Below are 21,565 nucleotides of genomic sequence, written 5' to 3'. Positions count from 1 at the left end.
GGTGTTTTAACTCATTAAAATTCAATACATTTTATGATGCCTGAAAAGTCCCATTGAATTTAAAGATTGCCCATTTATTTATGTTTTGTGGGATTTGGCATCTTTAATTAAAAATCTGGCATGTCCAAGCTTCTAGTACAGGGGTCGTCAATCTCCGGCCTTTAGCCCGGATTCGGCCTACCCCGTAGTTTGTTCCGGCCAAGCGCCCCCTGGCCGATCCAGCCTACTGCCAGCCGGCAACCCGTGGCTCCGGAGCCGTGGGTTGCCAGCGAATCGGCCAGGGGGACTTAGGAACTACCAGAGCCGCCTCCTTGCAGTTGCTCCCTTTTTTACCGTGGCTGGCGTTGATACTTCCGCAGCCGCGGTAAGTAGGGAAAGCTCCCTGAAGGTAAATCCCTCTCCTCAGCAATGCTTATGGAGGAGAGGGATTTCACTTCAGGGGGCATTCCCCAGTGGTGGGCGGGTCATGCCTAGTGTGCTTAGGCCCACCCCATCAATGGCCTAGTGGCCATAAAAGTTTGCCAACCCCTGTTCTAGTAAATCACAAAGAGAACAATTCAAGTATGGACATTTGTAACAATATATGTATAGGTATATGTTAAATATTGAAGTAAGGTCAGCTATTTCCTCAGCACTGCTAAAATGCAACATCTGACAAGAAAAAGCTGTGTTTAATTCCCCTATTTAACCTACAGCATTCTTACCTCTGTCTGTTTTGCTTTTAGAGAGTTTTACTCAGTTACATGCTGATGAAAAGGTTGTCTATAGCACAATGAGGAAAGGGAAATTTCTGTAATGAAGCCCCGAACAGCAGACAGAGGTTCTAATTCTTCCCTACTCTATTTAAAACAAAAAATAAATAAATAAACAAAAAAGAATTCATAGATAGAGTATAAGGTCAATACCTTTTAGTGGTAATGCTATGCATTTGACATGTCAATGTGCATTGTTAACAACTGGAAAACAATGAGCCCTAAAACTGTGAATACTGTAAGTGAAAATCCAAACTACTCCATGTTATAAAAAAACCTCTTCCAGTTACTTTAGTTACCTTTCCTGCTCCTCGATCAGCCTTTCTCAACCTTTTAAACATGGGGGAACCCTTGAAATTACCTTCAAGTCTTAAGAAAACTTTAATTACTGTATCCACATCTCACAGTATACAGGTCTTTGTGTGGTGGTCAGTTGAAAGAAAGTGTCATTTATTGCTGGCCAGTGGAAAGAATGCCACTGTTACAGGAAGCCAAAGAGATCATTGGTGTCAGTGGTAAGTGACCTGAGAGGTACAAATTGCTCATTGCTCAGGGAAACCCTGAAAAATCTGGAAGAACTCCAGGGTTTCACTAAACTCTGCTTGAGAATCATTGTCCTAGATGACCTGACCTGACCATACTCCTTGCAAAGCTACCCCTCTATCTTATCTGACCCATATGTGACTACATTCACACCCAAAGATTAGGCATTCATCCCAATATTGTAAAGAAATTGGAGTTATAAGTTATCATGTATTTTATTATCATAAAGAGTGGAACTATAGACTGTGACATTTGGGAAAGTATTTTTTTTACATGTATTTGCATTATGTGTACATTGTATATTTACAACAGTTATGTTGTATTTATGTTTTATTTAATTTCACATTGTCATTTTCTGTAAAACACTGAACATTGATTTTCTGCATTGCCGGATTTTCCCACCCATTTTGTTACCATTAATTTGGAGAACTATGTAAGAAGTAAGTTGTATGTACTGATATTTATTTTCTGTATTTCTGGACACAAAAAACTACTTGCATATAAATACGTTACACAAGATACATAGCTTTGCCTTTAAATTGTAATATTGGCTAAACACAAGCATATCTTTTCACTAAGCATAACCTTTGGGAAAATGTGAACTTTCTTAGAATCCATCCTTTATGCCTTCAACTAAAATTAAAGGACCTCACCACAAAAATCCTTGTCTGGACTACCTAGACTAAAGCAGAAGTGCATAACTGCTTTTGTTTACTGATGTGGTCAATATTCATTTATTATTCCTGATCAGATATGGATTAGCACTCAGAGTTTTTGCTGTCATACAGCCTAATGTGACAATCTAGATTCCTTTGTATGAATGCAGGAATTTTTGATGATGCCATGCTTTTCAAAGCTTTAAAACTTCTGTAGGGTACAAAATGTGCAAGTGATAACTGAGGATGATAAAAGATTACATCCATTTCATTATAGTACATAAACATCTTATGTGTTATTATTGATTGTTTTCAGACATACCTAATTACCAGTGTATTTTTTCAGGTTATAGTTACAGGCCCTTCTTTGTATTTATTATTCCATCAAGTAATTGAACCATATGGAATAGATATAAAATGTAAAAGTTGAAACCACACTGCCATCCCGTGGACAAATGAGAAACTACCATATAGGTCTTTTTATTTTGCAGGCACTAGAAATACCTTTGTTTTGTCTAAATATCCTTGACAAGCATACATCACTCCATTGTTTTAACATATTTGTTTGTAGGGTTAGATAAAATGTATTATTAAGTAAATGTTCCATTCTGTTTTGTTGTATGGCCAATTTGCAGGTATTTTGCAATCATTGTTAATTTTTCAAACAGTTTAATTTAAAACTAAGCAGCAGCATCCAAATACTTTATGGTGAAATATAAGACTATGTATTGATCTGTATTTCCCTAGGGGTTCATTTGTAATCCCTTTACCAAAAGGGCTTGGCTTTGCTTTTATTTATTGTGTTTTTTTTTCCAATGACCTTCTTTACTAGGAATTTAGGAAATTCTAAATCATATATTTTCCATATTAAATATCTAACCTGTGTAAGCTACTGAGAGGAAATGTGAATGTGTGATGTCTGGATTATTTTCTATCAGCCTTTGTCTATTCAGCACCAGACATGATGAACAGCTCCTAGTACTAAGAAAGTGAAACAAAAAAAATGTATACATAATATACCATTGTGACTGTGACATACAGATCTCCCAACCACAGACACAACTAGATGATATTAGATGCTGTTAGGTGATTACCTTTTTATCATTTCTGAAAAACAAAAATTTACATTCATGTATCTAAAAAAAAAACTTTATAGTCAATTAAACATCTAACCTTACATGGGTTTCAAGACCCAAAGAAAACTTCCTAGTCCCTCCCTAAAAATAATCTAAAAGAAAAAAATAAGTGGAAAAAAGCATTAGCTGCTAGATATAAAACTCTCTGTTTGAACATAAATGATCATGCATAGACTTTTCACATTGTACTTTTCACAATCAGGTTCTGTAATCAAAAGAGCACAGCTGAATATATAGATTTCACTTTTAATATGAATGTGATTGCTAAATAATAAAAAGTGAAAACAAACTTCTTTTTATCTTTACAATTCCCATGAAACCTCTTTCTGTTGCCGTTTATGGATTCATTAAATTGTCAAGCTGGCTACAATTGTCACATTATGATTGTGTAATCTGTGTGTAGTCTTTCTTTGGGTTTTATGATCAGTTTGGTGTGAGGACCTGCCTAAGCAATCCATTCTAGGTATATGTGATCTAATAGATCTAATAGACTATTGATATACAAAATTGATGATAAGCCTTAATAAGACTGACCAATTACAAAGTTTGTACACATTTTGCACATATGTGTGAATAGACATCTACTGTCTATGAAAAATTGTATGTTATCTTGTTTCAGTTCCTTCTGAAGGCCCCTTTCTTGAATAAATTTCCTGTTTGTAATTTTTTTAACATAAGAGTTCCCTAATAACATAGTTTCTTTGTAACCACACTTGTTTTCTTGTATAGTATAATTATTGTTATTATTCATTTATTTAGGATTTATATAGTGCCAACATATTACGCAGCGCTGTACATTAAATAGGGGTTGCAAATGACAGGCGAATACAGACAGTGACACAGGAGGAGAGGACCCTTCTTACTTAAGATCTTACTGGTATAATCTAAGAGTACAGTTTGTTTCTTTATGGAAAACTATATGGATGAAAACATGCTTTCATTTCTGATCTCCCTCTAATGCTAGACTCCTGGTTGACATGCTGATTCTCACCCTTGCTGAAATAATTATGTAGTTCAAGGGTGCACACAGGGTGCTGGCTAATGGTCTGTGACTCAGAAACTACTGAACCTTGGGACAACCAATTACCTTCTGCACTTCCCACATTCGGAACGTCTCTAGGTTCTGCCATTTCTACCTGTAGAACATCTCCAAAATATTCCCATTCCTGTGCCTAGAGACCAACATACTCTCATTATCTCTATCTAGACTCTGCAACATTTACCTACATTTCTTACCTTTACACATTAATACACCCCCTAACTTTTTCTCCTCCAATGACCAACTATTAATTTCCTTAATATACCTTCTTCCCACGCATGGTTTCAAGACTCCTCAAAGGCTGTCCCTACTCTCTGGAATGCCTTCTTTCATTCCTTTATGCTTGTTTTTACTCAAAACCCACCCACTTAAACTTGTCTATCCATCTGCCTCTTTCTCTCAACCATTATTAATTAGCCACCATTCCATTTTCCCTACCTACTGTATACTAGGTGTCCCCACCTTCATTGGGTAGGGTCCTCATTTCCTGCTGTCAAAAAAGTGGAGTTTACCTTAAAGCTTTACTGATGCCACAAAATATATATAGTCATTCAGATAGCAAAATGGATTTCCAGCCACAGTATTCCTATATCTTCTCTTCTTTTTAGGTAGATTTATAGCTTTCTTCCTCTGCACTCGGAGTGTGGGAGGACCTCAGTTAGACTTTAATGTGGAGTTAAACTCCGCCTTCCTTGCTTCCTCTTTAACCCCTTATCAACATGCTAATTACATTTCAAATAAAACATTTCATTTTATTTTACATACCTTATTTGAAATCCAGTGACATAATGGCTGACTCTATCTGCTTCTCAGTTCAGTGCTGGGCCTCCATTATTCATTAAATAAAACCAAATGAATGAAAGAGCCAACAATTTTAGGGAGGAAGGACTAGATCATGCTGGATGTTCTCCAGCAAGGAAATAAAGTATTTTTCAGTTTCTAGTGCACATTGTCAGACACTTAGAATGGGCAATGAAATCAGAGAAAGTAATTTTAGTACAGGAGAGGTGACACATTATTTGGCTCCCTTGGAACATTTTTGGCTACTTGGCCATATGTTCAGTACATTGTTATTAAGGGCTTTCCTCTCCTTAATTCAAAACTTTAGTAAATCTAACTTGGATAGTTAGGAAAACCACCACACAAGTGTTCCCCAGGACTAAAAGTTATGAGACTGCAATCGATATGTCACACATACTCTGCCCATCTTTCATGTATAATCAGGGTATTTGTATCAATCTGATCAGTCTATGTGTAGGGGTACAGCACTTATCCTCTTTGGAATATGTTTTCTCTAACGAATGTACACTTTTACTTTTGTCATCTCCCTTTCTTTCTCAAAAATAAATACAAAAAAATTGTTTTCAATATCAATTGCATCAATATTCATATGAGCTATTGTATCTTTTGAAAAACTATTAGCAATTTCTAATTCACCTCTGCTTTGTTTTAGAGCAAACTGGTGAAGTACTTCAGCCGTCAGCTGTCCTGTAAGAAGAAAGTGGCTCTTCAGGAACGAAATGCAGAACTTGAAGGATTTCCTCAGCTTATACATTGGTTCAGAATCGTCAACATCCGCAAGGAAGTGATGGAGGTAATGGAGATTCGGAGGTTATTTAACAGATACTCATAGGATACAGTTCACAAAGAAAGAGACCTAGGTAAAGAAGGAATGTAGGAGTGCAGTTACACAACCTGAATTCATTGTGAAATCTGCACACCATCATCACCAGTGGTAAACAATGCCTGCTGAGAGAGCCTGCGCAAATAAACAGTTTGGGTTCAGTATTTTTTAAAAACTCATCATTGATGATATATGCAGTAAGTATTATCAATAAATTGACATAAGTAGATGGACAGCTCCCCAGTAGTCTCAGAAGTCCACAAACTTTTTGGCTATATCGTGTCTATGCCTTCAAGCCATAGTAACAACTCTGTCTTTATCAGGAACTCGTATACCATGTGCAAAAATCTGTAGCAGCAGGCACACAGGAAGAATATCCTTGTTTATTAATGTTTCTGCTAGCATCATCAGAATTTCCAATTACATTACACATACCAAAAAGATTTTACAGCCCTTTAGGGAGTTAAATAAAACTTTGCACAAATGTAGAAAGAGACTGTGATTTTTCTGATATTTTTTTATTAAAGAAAAAAAATGTTCCTAGCATAACGTTTAAAGGGACCTTCTTCTGGAGATAGTACTGCCGTCCTCTGGCACCAAAGGCAAAGTTGCTAAACTGTCCATCCTTTCCTGAGGATTTACCCTTAGTTTTATTATCGGTGACAGAATAATTATAGGGAGTAATTTTCTCTAATGGAGACACAGACAGCAATAAAAACCTGACAAAGGTTCCCTCACTTCTTTATCAACATGTAAAAAAGGTAAATTATTATCCCTTAGTAATACTTTAAACCCCCAATGAAAAGCTAACTTAACTTAAATTTGACTTTTAAGCCTCCTTGACAATAAACCCCTCCCGTAACCCCAAAAAATGACCCCAACCCTACAACTTAACCAGAAAGGGTATGTAAAGCCATTTTTAAATAGAATAGGAAACAGTCAACCCTGTCATTTCTATTAGCTTTAATATTTATTTATTATTATTTATTTATTATTATTTATTATTGGGGAGATTTCCTTCCACTTTCTGTCCTGAAGACACAACAAATAAAAAAACTAGGCTAAGATTATAAATCTAGTTATCTATCACTGATCACAATTATTTATTTTCTGCATGTTTTAATGCAACATCTAAAGTCTGCTATTTATTATCTAACTCAAGATTGGAAATTACTGTACATTAAGCGTTCTTGCTTTCATATCTAGTAGTGCAATCTCACAAGCAAGGAATTGATCTGAAAAATAGGAATGTAATAAAAAAGAGCAGTGCACGTAAGAGCATACAACACTAAAGATAGAGTTTGCAAACAATTGATGTCGGCACATGTTTCACCAAAAGAAGCAGTAAACAGATAGAAGTGGCAGCCGGATATTTTATGAGTACATATACATATAAATATACACCCACACTACATGCTCAATCTGCAGATCTGCTTTAGTCATGTTTCTTTCAGCTACAGACACAAGATGTATGCTGGAGTCTGCCATCAGGAATGTATTGCCTCATATAGCAGAATTGGCTCTGTTGCATAGTCTACAGGAACCAGATTTTGTCACCCTTCTGTATTGATTCTATCGCCCTTCTCTATTGCACTTGTAGATAGAAATATTTAATCATATTTGCAGTAGCACAGATTGCCTGAGACAGCTCTTGTTTCGGGCACACTAATAAATGAATGGGATAGTAGCTTGTCTGTTATAACACATGCTTAGTTACTTCCATGCAGGCAATGAATGTATAATATTGGGGCAAACCAATTGGGGGGAGTTAATCATGGTTTGAGCAGTGCAAACTCTAACTCCATTTCTAACCTCTAATTGGTTTGGCACAGCATTTGATGATGGCAGATGATCCTGGATGGGTATACTGACCTGGTCATCACAGTGCACTCGTTTTTGTGGCTGCATCCATATCTGCATAGCCTTAGTTAAACACACTTATAAATAACTAGCAAATACATCTGCAGCTATAAATAAAACAGTAAAGTCAGATTCATTGTTTATAAATAGATCCAAGAGTGTGCCTATGGCCATTTAAATCTTAGCACACCACTTTAGGGGTGCATTTGTAGACCCCTCCAAGTACTTGTACAGAATATATTTTTATGGCGACCAAAGAGTTCATAAACCTAGGAAAGCTCTCTTGTGCAAATACCAACTTCTTCTTTGCAGTTTGGTGTGCTTCTCAGGCTTTCAGTCAGTGCCTGCCTATGTCACACTTACTTCTTCCTCGCTAAAGCGCAGGCACCTCTCTCCTGTGAAACCTGCGGTTCTGAGCCTGGGTGCACCTGCTCTTCCAGATTTAATCAGTATCGCCCCTCCCGCCAGCCAATCCAGCCTCTTAATCATCCCAGCACTCAGCATTCGTTCAACGTGTCTCCACTAGTGCAGAGCCCCTTAGCTCTGCTGAGTGTTTCCTCTACAGCTGCTGTTTAATTCAGTGCTGTTCCTGTCCAGCTACCGTGTTAACCCCTATTGCCCAGTGTGGTGTTTTCCTGCCTGTTCCCTTGTGCTGTTCCAGTGTTCCTCTGTGTTTTCTGTGTCACCTGTGTCTCCCAGTGTCTCCTTTGTTTCCTGCGGTGGCCCCTGTGTCACTAGTGTCTATTTCCTGGATCCCTGGTATTTGACCTCTGGCGTGTGACCTGACCTCTCTTGCTTGCTGCCTGCATCGACCTCGGCCTTCCTTGACTATTCTTTTGCTTAGTGATTTGGTACTGTGTATCATCCTGCCACTCCCCTGCGCCCAAGGTCCGCAACCTGGCAGTTATTACCCACGCAACATCCTCTCCACTAGAGACTCTGGAGAAGACCTGGTTGCTGCTTAGACTCTGTGCCTTGGTTCTTCTCAGGGCTCACACCACTCCCGTGGAAGCCGTAGCGCCTCCTAGTGTCCATATCTCCCCAAACTTGATAGTCAATTGGTAGACCAATGTAAAGTTACAGAAAGTGGAATGGTTAAACCAAAATACTAACTCAGGTAGGTTGTCTGAAGAGCCCAGGTTACAAGGCTTCCAAGGAAGATAACTACCGTATTTTCCGGCGTATAAGATGACTTTTTAACCCCGAAAAATCTGTGCCAAATTCGGGGGTCGTCTTATACGCCGGGTACTTACCTGCAGCTTGCTTTCCCTTGCTTCATGTCTGGTGTGGTCGAGTCCCCGCTTTGTGCGGTGAGTATGAAGCAAAGGGGAAGCAAGCTGCACAGGAGAAGGAGAGCCTGGATTGGCTCTCCAGTAGAACCCGCCCAGAGGAGTGCCTTAGAGGAGTGTGGAGCAGTGTAGGCTCCTCCTGTATCCCTGCGCCTTAGAGGAGTGTGGAGCAGTGTAGGCTCCTCCTGTATCCCTCACAAGATGTCATTGATGTACTTATAATATCAGATGATGAACAGGAGGATTTTGAAGGCTTTTAAAGGGAAACTGTCACGCTAGCAAAACCTGTAAAAATACCGTAGCTTGCAGTTATGATGGGAGTTGCTAAACAGGGACTTGCCGGGCACTTGTTCTCTCTCTATTTTTTTTTCCTTCTATCATCATCAGTTCCAGTGGGTTGACAGCTTAGAAAACAAACAGCATAGCAGCTACCATGGGTTTATTGTCTTATCCTTCCATTCAGCTTTAGAGTGAATTAGGAAAAGTTTAATGTACTGGTTTACGTTTACATGTTTGATGAAAAACAGCCTCATGTTTATAAGTGACAGTTTTTCTGCTAAGTACATGCATGTCATAAGCATTTGAATTAAAATGACCATATTGAAATCAAATCTGATGTTTTTTTAATTTTTATTTGGTGTGCGTTGGAAGAGGGGTAGTCTTATACGGCGAGTATATGCCAAACTCTATATTTTAACTGGAAAAGTTGGGGGTCATCTTATACGCCCAGTCGGCTTATACGCCGGAAAATACGGTATATATTTTTGCAGGCACTTGGAGGCAAGATAAAAATGTGGATTACTAAGAGTTCCGATTACTAGTACTAAAAATGTAATTCTACTAATCAACATTTGTATCTAAATAATTATACCAGCTATAATGAGTCACCTAACCAATTTGATTTTAGAACATTTGTCACCTTTGTGAATTGGTCATAGCATATAGCAACTGTTCATTATCATCTCACACCTTAGTATGTTTGAACCTATCATAACTCAAGCTTTATATTTCATGAAAACACAATCCCACAATATCAAGGTAGTCAATTACTGGGCTAAGATTTAGGTGCTGTCACAATGAAGGCATGTTAATAGAAATGAGGGCAATTGGTAATTTGAATTGTTGCTGAATTTGAATTAGGCAGGAGCTCTTTAAACAAATGCAGACATTTCCACATTGCAGTATAATAGTTACTGGTAACTTAGTGGCTGTTTAGGAAACTTTATTTGCTACAGATTATGTGTATGGATAAAATACTGGTCACGCCTCTAGGTAGTGCCATTTCCATAAAGATATTTTGTTATGGAAAATTAGGAGAATAACTAAGCACAACTGTTTATAATTATTTGGAAAGAAAAACAAAAACAACAGTAACTGTGAAACTGAAGCACATTAAATGTTTAGTCTCGAACCTTGTAATAATGAAACAAATACATAGAGTTTTTTCGGGGGGAAGTATGAAAATGATGTTTGTTTTAGATAATGGACCATGAGAAGTTTATGAGCTGTAAAATGTTCAGTCCTAATGATTATGAAACCAAAACATTACAGACATAAAGCATCTGTGCTGAAGCAGTAAAATTGAATGCTTTTTAGGTAATGCTATAAGTACACCACTAGGTGGCACTACTATTACCACTTCTTCCAGTAATAACTGCTATACAAACTACATGGAAAATGTTTTAAGGAATATTGATTTAAACCCATAGTAAGTGCAGACTCTTTGAGGTTTCTTTTTGATAGTCATTAGGTTACAGTTTGTGTTTTCCAGACAGATAAAGCAGTTGAAGCAGAAATTAATTGTATTTTTATACTTGCATATTTGAACTTGTAAATGTGTTTATAGAAGGAGCAAAAAATACAGTGCAGCTGTGTAGATAATTCATACCTCAACATATAATTTCAAATACATATGGATCATCCCCATTCTCACTGCCAGAACTGTGTACTGTCTTTTACAATATAGGTGGTGGTGAATTAAAGGGTCCAATTTGTATCTAAACCTAAACACCTAAAACAAATATTTTGTTTCACATGTTGTTGTAATGTCAAAGTTTATTTGTTTTTTATCTAATCAGCAAGGTGTACCTACAGGAATTTTCTTTTTGAGTGTGACAATGCCTACTCACTTTCATTACCCTTCATTGCTTCCATGGTGGAGTAACAAAAAAGTTGCATTGAGCACTTGCATATTCTACTGTGGTCACCGCAGTAAAACTGCCATAAAAAAAAAAATATATATATATATTACATATTTATTATATTATATATTAAAATTTATATATATATATATATATATATTCACACTGGAATTCTTCACTGCTGCTATATACAGTAATCAGATGGTGTATGTGTATATATGGATGTGTATATATAGCTCTTCGTTAACGAATTATCATCCGGCTGCAGTAAAGATGAACACGCTCCCTAGGGTTTTATACCTCTTTGGGACTCTTTCCATCTTGATTCAGAAGCGGGACTTAGACCACCTAAAGTTTACCATTTATTTGAGGAAATATGCAGAGTAGACTGCCCCACACTACATTGTTGTCCCCTAAGCTTTCAAAGAAATCATAGAGCAGCACCAGTGGCACAGCTGTCTACATGCACATTGCTTAGTAATAGGCCCAAATGGATATATATTGAAGCTTTGGCTAGTCCTACATTAAGGCAATTGTATAGGTACTATCCTTTTTTCGGTGCCCGCCACTTCAACATTCTCTGTCGGTCTGGGACAGGATAAAGAAAACCCCAGCCATTTGTTCAACACATGGCCCCCTGACGCCGTTGTGGAAGAACCCAGAATTTACCCCGGGTCTCAAGACCAGCTACACTCATATGTAGCTAACTTGGCTCAAGGCCCCCCCTCCCTGGACACCTAAAAATCTTATAAAACTATTGAAGGATCTAAAGGCCAAATCTCTATTTTATACTCAGCAGTCTTCTCTTCTTCCAAACATACCTATATGGCAACATGGGTAAGAGTTTGGGAATTGGAAAATTGGCATGAGATGATGGTGCCTAGTTCCTGACAGCATAGCAAAAATCTTCCCTAGTGTCTTCCTACTATGTTTTAGGGGTTTATGGGTATACAGGCTCTATGTTACATACTTGTTGATCCTGTAAAATTGCCAGAGAATATTGGCATAAAGTTTTTGATTTCATCTATATGGTATGTATTAGTTTACCACTACTCAAACTTATCAAAAGACTGACGGGATATATTTTGCTAGTTGCCCCCATTTTCATAGCCAAAGCCTGGAAATCTTCCATCAACAGCTCTATACTCAAAGCTCAACTGGATCATGGTCAACGACAAGCTTACATGCATTATCAAGGACACCCCTAACACGTTTTAATTGCAACTCTGGACTCATACCCATGTAGAAGTAAGGACTTTGTGACCCCTTCTCTCTTAACCCCCCATCCCCCTCCTTTACAAGTTTGTTTTTTAATCCCATCCTTGTCCTCGCCGCTTGTCTCACAGCCGATTTGATAAAAATTTGAAGACTGTATATGTCACTGCATATTATTTTGAGCCTGTTCCCCTATCTCCCCATATCCCAAAAATTGAAAGAAAATTATTAAAGTATAAAACAGAAAGTGACTTTAGGTCAGTAATCTGATGGGGTGTTAATTCTTCCCACAGTTTTGGCTTTGTATATTCTTTAAATATTACTTTAAATGAAAGGTGCAGGAAAAATATAAAATAGGTGCACTCAGGTGCTGCTTCTCCATTTACCGTGTAGTCACATTGTAGAGGTAAGACCTGTATGTTTTACATAAGGTGGTGTGACAAAAGTCATGAGTGGAGCAATAGATAAATATAAGGTACTGTTTATGATAATTCAGCATTATAAAGAACTTTAGGACTGACAATTTCAACAATTTAGTGTCACATACAACTGTAAATAAAGCATGAGAGTTAATAAATTAGTTTTTGAAGAATTGTGAGTAGAAGAGAGGCTACTTTAGTTTGTGGGGAATGTGTTTGTTAGAATTTTAGCAAAAAAATAAGATGGCTTTTAACACTATTATTTATAATAGTTATTATACTTTGTATAAACACACATATGTACACACAATATATTTAGAAAGTTTTTTTTCAGCCGAACTTGTCCAAATGAGGTGCAAAGATACAAAATATGTAAACTTGTAGATGAAATTGAATGTAGTAAATGTTGAATCTTCACTGAACACTAGAGGGCAGCAAATGCCCACAAATCACACTCAGCAGCTAATTATGAACCTGCCTGGGTCTGGGAAGAGAGCTGATTTCCTGTTAATATAGACAGTGAATTGTCTGCTTCAATTGGATTTAACTTGTCACATTTAATGCACAGTAAAAACGTAAAACCAAGAAATGGAGTGCTAATCAAAAACGATGTGTCTTGCATTTACCATACCAGTTTTCAATGATAAGACATTTACTCCTTAACATGAATAATTTTGTAATGTCCTAGTCATTTCTCGAATATTTAACTTGTACCTCCGGTTGTAAATTTCCAGAAAGGTTTTCAATAATAGTATGGATCTTATTTACATTACATCTGCCAGTGTCCTCTGTAACCACTGCACATTAGCCAGGCCAAACTATAGAGAATAATGGCAGCGATCCTCCCATGGTGACAGCTCTGAACTTGATTCTATAACTTCCAACTTAAACATGGCACAAAGTGATTGCACTCCAGTAGTCTAGTGAGATCATCTAGTAATCACCTATGGCATCTAAAGTCAATACTAGAGTTTAGCAATTTGATAGGGATGGAAATTCAACATAAATGATACAAGTACACTTATTAGCCCGTGCACATAGGTAATTTACCCCTGCAGGACTTTTGACTGGCAGAACTAAAAGAAATAAAAATGAAATGACATAAAAAGTCTGCAGTGCAATTGATGTTTTTTTTAGTGTGCTCTGGAAAAATGCAGAATATGTAATTTTTTTTATAACAGTGTAATAGCATAGTATACATGTTATTTTTTAATGCTCTGTTAATGTCATTTATAAAGATGAAGATATTGTTGGTTGATATTAACACAAAAATAATGACTTTACATTATGGCCAAATTTAAATATATGTCCATACAAAATATATCAACCTAATTCTATACCATTTAATAGTTTATATGGTATGAACCTTTAGGTTCAAAGGTCTATAACACGTTCTATAAATTGCAAGTCTGATTTACCTGTGTCATTTTTAACAACATAAGATTTACTGTTCTGTGTACATTGCGAAAAGATAGGGATAATATTTCCAATATTTTCAAGCAGCGGCATGGATAAGGGCTGCCATTGCTAATTATGATAAATCTATGTTTGAATTTTTGTATTGATCTGCCAAGTATAGAATTGTAGGCGATTTAGTAAACTATTATTAACAATAACACATTATAATACATTTATCAGTTTACAGCTATAAAGTGTCTTTTTCCCTTATTAAGCATTAGACACATATTGGATAGATGGTCTTTCCCTCCAGTCACCACCCTAACCTGCTGCTTAGGCCACAGAGAAGTATTCTTCTATATGGGCACACATGGATACCCCACTCCCCTCCCATTATGCAGCTCTCTATTCCTAAAACAATGACTTCTTCAGGCCCAAACACCTGGGAAGGATGAGCAGGGGTAAGTAAGTTCCTAGTCCTGTGCAAAAGCCAACTTTCAGAAATTTAGTTTGTGCATAAGTTTTTTTTAGGTGCATATGTGTTTTATTCTAGTCTAGGAACACAAACATTTCATTAAATTGCCGTAAGGGAAATGAACAAACCCCAGAGGAAGGGTCCTTGAAGAAAATTGCAGACCTAAGCTGTGACCATTTGGTAATTAAACACACCATTAAGTCCTTGGCCCAACTGGATACCTTCTCTGGTTTTTAGTTTATTGTCAGTAAGAAAAAAAAACAACCCATCATATTAACATGCTAACCTTTTAGGTGCATTTATAATAAACACACACAAATCTTATTTCCTTGTCACTTAGTAAGCAATATTATATTATTCTGAAATCACGTTAAATAACAAGTATTGTCTGCCATCACCATTCCGGGCGGGCAGAGCTTGTGTACGTAGTAAGGTCAGTACATTGTTAAGGCCCTCCCTAGACTAAACAAGCAGTATATACAGTAAATATTCATTTTTGTATATTCAGATATCCAGTTTAATTACAAAATTAAAACTTAATAAAAAAAAGTACATTTTATTGAACATTGGAAAAACAAAATGTAAAAGTTAATAAAGGTTAATAAAGTTAATAAAGATAATCTAGCAAATTGATCATAGATTACAGCACAATAATATATAAAAAAACCTTAAACCATAGAGGGTGGAGAGGTGGAGGAACAAAAAATAGAGCAATTAATGTTATTTTTAATTATATAAGTATATAGAAAACACATTACACGTATATCCCCAAATGTTTCCAGAGACCTCTAAGTCCACTGTAGTAACGTTAAAGTCCAGGTCTGGGCCAAGCCCAGAATAAGAAAGGTAGTAAGCCTTTTATGGATTCCAGGGCATAATTTGTTGTGGTTTTGAAAGGGTGAGCAAAGCAATCTCTTATTGGTGTGTAAAAGTATTAAGAATAAATCTGAACCACCTGGTTAAAAAGTGTTTTGTCTAATGAAGTTTGCAGGTTCAACCCGTGCTTGTGTGAGTTTCTTCTGGGTATTCGGGTTTCCTTCCTCATTCCAAAAAACATGCAGTTAGGGCAATTGGCTTCCCCCCCAAAATTGACCTTAGACTGTATTAAAGACATATGACTATGATAGGGATATTAGATTGTGAGCAACAGTTAGTGACATGACTATGGACTTTGTAAAGCTCTGCATAATATGTTGGCACTATATAAATACTGTGTGATAATAATAATATTAATCTACCTGAATAGCTTGTTTTGGCTTACAGATGCAGTAACTGAGTCACTCCCTGAATTGTAGGTGACAAAGAGGGTAGATATCCATGCATAATTCTGCACCTTGCTGCCAGCAGACAAGTCTGGGTTTATTGCTTGTGCCCCAAGTATAAATTGATTCCAGAAGGGTTCCAATACCTAAAAAGTCAAAGATAAGGTGGATGAGCTATCGGTAATGTAGACAATATATTAGATATGGTATTAGTGCCGCACATCATGTACTGGCAATGTCAGACACCACATTTTGTATAAGATGGTATTACAGTGGGATCTTAAACATCTTTCTGTCTGTACTTTTTTGTTGTATCAACAAAATTATTTTTGCCACAAACATAAGTTGTGACTGATTTCTGTAAATGAGTACTTATTTATATGGGTTTATCATAAGACATGTTTCCATTTTCCCAGTTATTAGGTGACCAATATGATCACTATTTACCGGAAGGTTTTTTCCTTCAAAATAATCCCCTGTTGGATAAGGATTACTATTTTAATGTGCTCTTCCACTTTCTCAAATTCTTTATAAACAGAAACGGAAGAATTATATAGGGAGTCCACTGAGTAGGATAGAAACATCTTAAGTGGTGTGGCACCTTTGGGAATAGTCATAAAGCAGATGCTTTCAGCAAGCAAATAACACCAATTTGCTTTTTCTCTTCACATGGATAGACGTGGAATATATATTTGAACTTTTATGAGGATAGAGAGACTTAGAACTTAACTTAGCCTATCAGGCTGACACATTACCATTAAAAAGAAGCTTACTAACTCCCATCATGCATGGGTTAACCAACAACAGGAGATACTGTGCAATATTGTAACAAATGCATCCAGATATGTGGGTGGAAGACAGGGAAGTGTCCAAGTGTCCAAGCCTTTTCTATAAAGCCTGAAGTTTGTATTAAGAATGAGTGTGTAGGCAGAGAAGGTGTGCACAGGTCATGGTGTGTGGGCAACATTCTCGTTGCTCAACGTTTTGTAGGCGAAAAGTACAATCTTAAACAGGCTTATTTATTGTGGTAAATCAAGAATTGTAAAATAACTATCAGTTCTTGCTTATTTTATGTTGTTATTAAGTGGTAATGTAGTGTGGTTTGACTTATTAGTATTGTGAGAGCTAAAACATAAATATCCTACTTCTAATGGTTATTGCATAGCTGAGGCAGATGGTACAAAGCGAGAGGTCAGGGATCCAACAACTACAGTGTCTATTTACTAGATATGTCAACACACTAGCTACTTTGCATAGAAAACAAGTTTGACTTCTCTTTACTGTTCTCTGCAGTCAATGTGTTGATATATTCTGTAGATGTAACCCTACAAATCCTAATTGTTCAGACTAATGCACAAAAAGCAGCCACAGCTACGCTCACAGAAGCAGTTTCAGGCAACAACACTTGCCTTTTGCAAATGCCTGTGCAGGGGATTATAGGAAGTTTTAGAAGTTTATAATGCCGAAAGCCTTTTTCCCTCCAAAAAACAGCAGGAGGTTCCTAATATTGAAACCAAGTCCTTTATTAGGCTTGAAACTTCTTGCATAAGAAATGTGGAAGCAAGCTATCTTTTAAAGTTCCTCTGGAATCTGGCCTGCTAAAAAAAGAAAAGGGGGGGAAACATGTAGCCCCATAATTATATACATATACACTAAAACTTTGCAGGGTCCCCCTATTTCTAAATAGAAGATCCCATGATAATCCATCCAGCGTCAGTTGCTCTTTGCTGTACTAATAATGCTGAGGTGAGCGGAGCACTTGTCATTGCATTTTTTCAGTCTGTCAAGGTAGTAGTTGAGCATATATGATCATGGCTGCCCTCTTGCTAAATTGGCTGACCGCATGTAAACAATGACATGAGATCTGCCCATTTAGGAGGAACTCCTGTTCATGTATTCAAACGAAGCATCCTGGGACAGCTGTCCTCAGCACTCTTTTGTGAGATTGACTAAACAAAAATAAACAATGATGACATGAACATCATCATCATCGTTTATATTATTTCAGGGAATCATGAAAAAATGCTTTAAATCATTTAAAGTGCTTGAAAATGCCTATAAACGTGCACATTCATTTGCAATTGTGTGTACAAGCCCTTTGCAAGCAGTTTCAATTCAAGCCTGTGGAGGAGGCAAGGGTGGCATGCTGCCTTCAGCATCTAAAAAAAAGTTCAAAAGCATAAAAACCTCTCATCCAAAGCAGTGGAGCTAAGTGAACTAACTTACTAGCTATTTGTTTTGAAATATCAGAGGATAGACAGAGGTTCTGTCTTGCCAGGTTAAACTAAGGCTGAACCCTTTGCCCTGCAAAGAAATAAATCAGTGGATACATAAGAAGCAATGTTAATTGGTATCTCTGAACAATGTTTATAAACACTGTGTCAGATTGTGAATTATTATTAATACTAGTTTGTATTTATACATAATGCCTGTATAATTCCTGTATACGCCTATATATAGTTCTGTATACTTTGTTGTTTCTAACTCCTGGAACTCTTCAATCTCTATCTCTTGCTCAAATTGCTTCCAGGGGTTTGTTTGCATTTGATGCATGCATAGCCATAGGTTTAACAGCATAGACTTTGCCCCACAATATGAAATGTACTTAATGGAGAATCTGACACACCTAACCTTTCTTTGGGCTTTTCTGTCCAATGACCAGATTAGGGAAGGGAATTAACAAAACTCTTCTGCCTAAATAAGTATGATAAAAGTATAGACAACAACCTGATTGTGGTAATCTCAGCATCGGTTGGACAAATATACAAATGTTTTGGCAGATAACAAATCTTCTACAAATGCACTTCAGCAATGTAGTTACCAGTTTTTCTGAAGTGCAGCTTTAGAAATCCTTTACACTTTCACTTTGTAATAATGTGCGTGTTACATTTTGCATTCCCAGAATAATAAGGTATGGTTAAAATCCTGGGCCTGTTTCATAACTCTATCTACAGCCGGCTCAGATATAGTTTAGACTTATTACAAATGCCAAACAGAACTAGACTCAGAAGTATCCACAGCAATATGTGTACTTCAAGTATAACTAGCACAGTGCTCAGGCTCCAACATTATTTATCCTCTGAGGATCAATCATGTGCATCGTTATTGAAAAAGGTTCAGCGCCAAGTATCCGGTATTTAACTTAGGGATATATTGCTGATATGTCCCTCTAGAATGGTTAATTATGCAGTAGTTAATTATTCACCAGCATACTGTTGTGGTATAAGTCCTTGGGGATACTGAATTGCATTGCTTTGTTGCCTAAGGCTTGTGAAAGATGGCAACCTCATTGTGAGCAAATTACAGCCTCTTTTCTCCTGCTATAAAGGCATTTTTATTTTCTTCAGTAGCAATTTAATTTATGCTTAAATGTGTTTTTTATATTTATGTTATGTAATTTATTATTTGATATAATATTGTGGGTTTATGGCCCTTTTAAATGTCTGTGATGTGGTATCATATATAATAGGCTTCACCACGTTGTGATGCCATTCTGTTTAAATGGCTTTATAATGCACTAAAGTAACATGTCTGTGTCGTAACAACCTACAAAGCATGGTATTGTGTTGCAGTGCATTGCAATAGAAATAAAAGGGGTCATGTTCTTTTTTTGACCTGTTAGGGTATGTTGCCCCCCTATTCCTATACAAAGGGCTATTGTGCAATGCATATTAACCCATGAGATAACATGCTTTGCTAGACATAATTTAGCACACTTCAAAGATGTAAAAAGGACCCTAATGTTATAACCATCTCTACTGGATTATTCTAAAGTCTATATAACTAAGTTCTTTATTTTTTATTCCTATTCAGGTAAGATGTACTTATAGATAATAGCTCATGGCAAAACATTGTCCTATTGTATAAGTAGTACTGCAACAGTATTAACAGGCAGATTTGTGCTAACAATATTGACAGGTCATTAATGACAGATCTTTTAAAAATGCATGTGATTTTTTTTTGTTATACACATTTAAGGTAATTAACAGGTAATGAATTTAACCATTTTTTTGTTTCAGGTAATTGACCCTGGGCAGCTCTCCTTGGAGGACCTATTAGATATGACTGATGAACAGGTTTGCGAAACACTGGGGAAGTTTGGTGCTAGCAGCGAGGAATGTGATAGGTTAAATGCCTCCCTTTCTTGCCTTCGCAGTGTATACAAATCAGGTAAAAATTCTTTAAGCTTGAAATTCAACATTCTACATACTTACTATATTTCCAGAAAAACAATCTAATATAAACCAGAAACTCTGCTTCAGGTATAGCAGAAACTATGCAACAGTTACATTGCATGCATGTACCGTATTGTCCTTGTATTAAAAATATATGAACCCTGGGCCTCAGTTACAGGCGTTCTTGACTGCTGATCATCTGACAGTTACGTTTAGTCTAATAGCCTCTTAGCTGTGTAAAGCAAGTAGAAACAAATAGCTCCGTTCACCTTAACCAAAAAGTACTCATATAGACAGGGTTGTATTTACTATATAGCACTCTTCAAAGTTAACAAGCAGCAAGCCACTACATGTAAAATTAGGATAACTGTGCCTAGGCAAACAACATGTCTATGGTCCTGCATGTGCATTAGATTGGTGAAAACTTATCTCCAACCTGGGAGGCTTATGCAAGGCACTGCATAAGCCTCCCAGGCTGAAACTTTAGACTTTTGGACAGATAAAGTTTCAGTGCAACTGGAAGTCAAAGATGTTTTTCCATCATGTGAACAGTTGGCATCCATTGTATATATAAGATTTTATTTGCTGATAACCTCTTATTGCCCCAATGGAAAATACATTCTTTTGAATGCAGACTTCCACAGAAATAAGTGGGTGTATATAGTTAAAATGAAAATATTCAATAGCTGAATTATTTGCAAATGTCTAGTTGCTATCTAATCCGTTTGATCGCTGTAACACCTAGTCTTCGCACAGTGAGAAATACAAATTAAAAAGGACACTTTTTAAACTATTGAAGTATGTTTCAGAGGTTTATTGTTTGTGCCATACTTAATATGTATGAAGTACAAATCCTGGAAAAATATTGGCCCAAGATAAGTAAAACTGTTTTCATTGTAATATTTATCATGCAATAGATGTAACTGCGTTCCAGGCTACAGCTGCACCCTACGGATGTACAGCTCATTTATTTCTAGTAAGCTCTGAACTGTATCTGCTTTCCAGTATTATCTTCGCTGAAGTTCTCCTTAGAAGCAATTTATCCTCATTCATTGTACCTCTGCAGATATCCTAATCACCATTATAAACTGCTGAACATAGGAACTTAGCAAGTATTATATTTTATATTATATTTTAGTTGGATATGTCAGCCTGTTTTATATTCAAATTTATTTTTTAATAGCCATGTACCTCGGAACAGAAAAATATAGTTAAAAAAGTGACTGATTTCTGTAAATGAGTACTTATTTATATGGGTTTATCATAAACCTTATTGGTATCTTTAACCCAGCCCTTCTTGACCTTTTTCATACAGGGAACACTTGAAATACAATTTATGACTTAAAAAACCCTGGCTATTATTCCCATATCCACAGCTCTCATTACATTAGTGAAGTCAATGGGAAGCATGCATCTTACATTGCTGGCCAACAGAAAGAATGCCACTCTTATATACAGCCATAAAGATTATTGGTGTTTGGTAAACTATCCAAAGTGACACAAATTATTCATTGCTGGAGGAACCCAGCAACCACTGGAGGAACCCAAGGGATACAGGGGAAAACTGCTATTCCTTTATTA

General features: G+C 36.7%; 1 protein-coding gene across 3 annotated transcripts in view; it reads left to right on the top strand.

Moving 5' to 3' along the window:
• Nucleotides 1-21,565, top strand: part of KSR2 (kinase suppressor of ras 2) — a 202,246-nt gene that overhangs the window by 23,425 nt on the left and 157,256 nt on the right. For all 3 annotated transcript variants that reach the window (XM_072415949.1, XM_072415948.1, XM_072415950.1), the window contains exons 2-3: nt 5,580-5,720; nt 19,829-19,979. In XM_072415949.1, the coding sequence (XP_072272050.1) occupies nt 5,580-5,720; nt 19,829-19,979 (292 nt within the window). The remainder of the gene's footprint in view (nt 1-5,579; nt 5,721-19,828; nt 19,980-21,565) is intronic.

Source organism: Pyxicephalus adspersus, chromosome 6, assembly GCF_032062135.1.
Source record: "Pyxicephalus adspersus chromosome 6, UCB_Pads_2.0, whole genome shotgun sequence".
Taxonomy (NCBI): Eukaryota; Metazoa; Chordata; class Amphibia; order Anura; family Pyxicephalidae; genus Pyxicephalus; species Pyxicephalus adspersus.
Note: the sequence above shows the minus strand (reverse complement) of the source record. Positions and strands in the feature narration are given on the sequence as shown.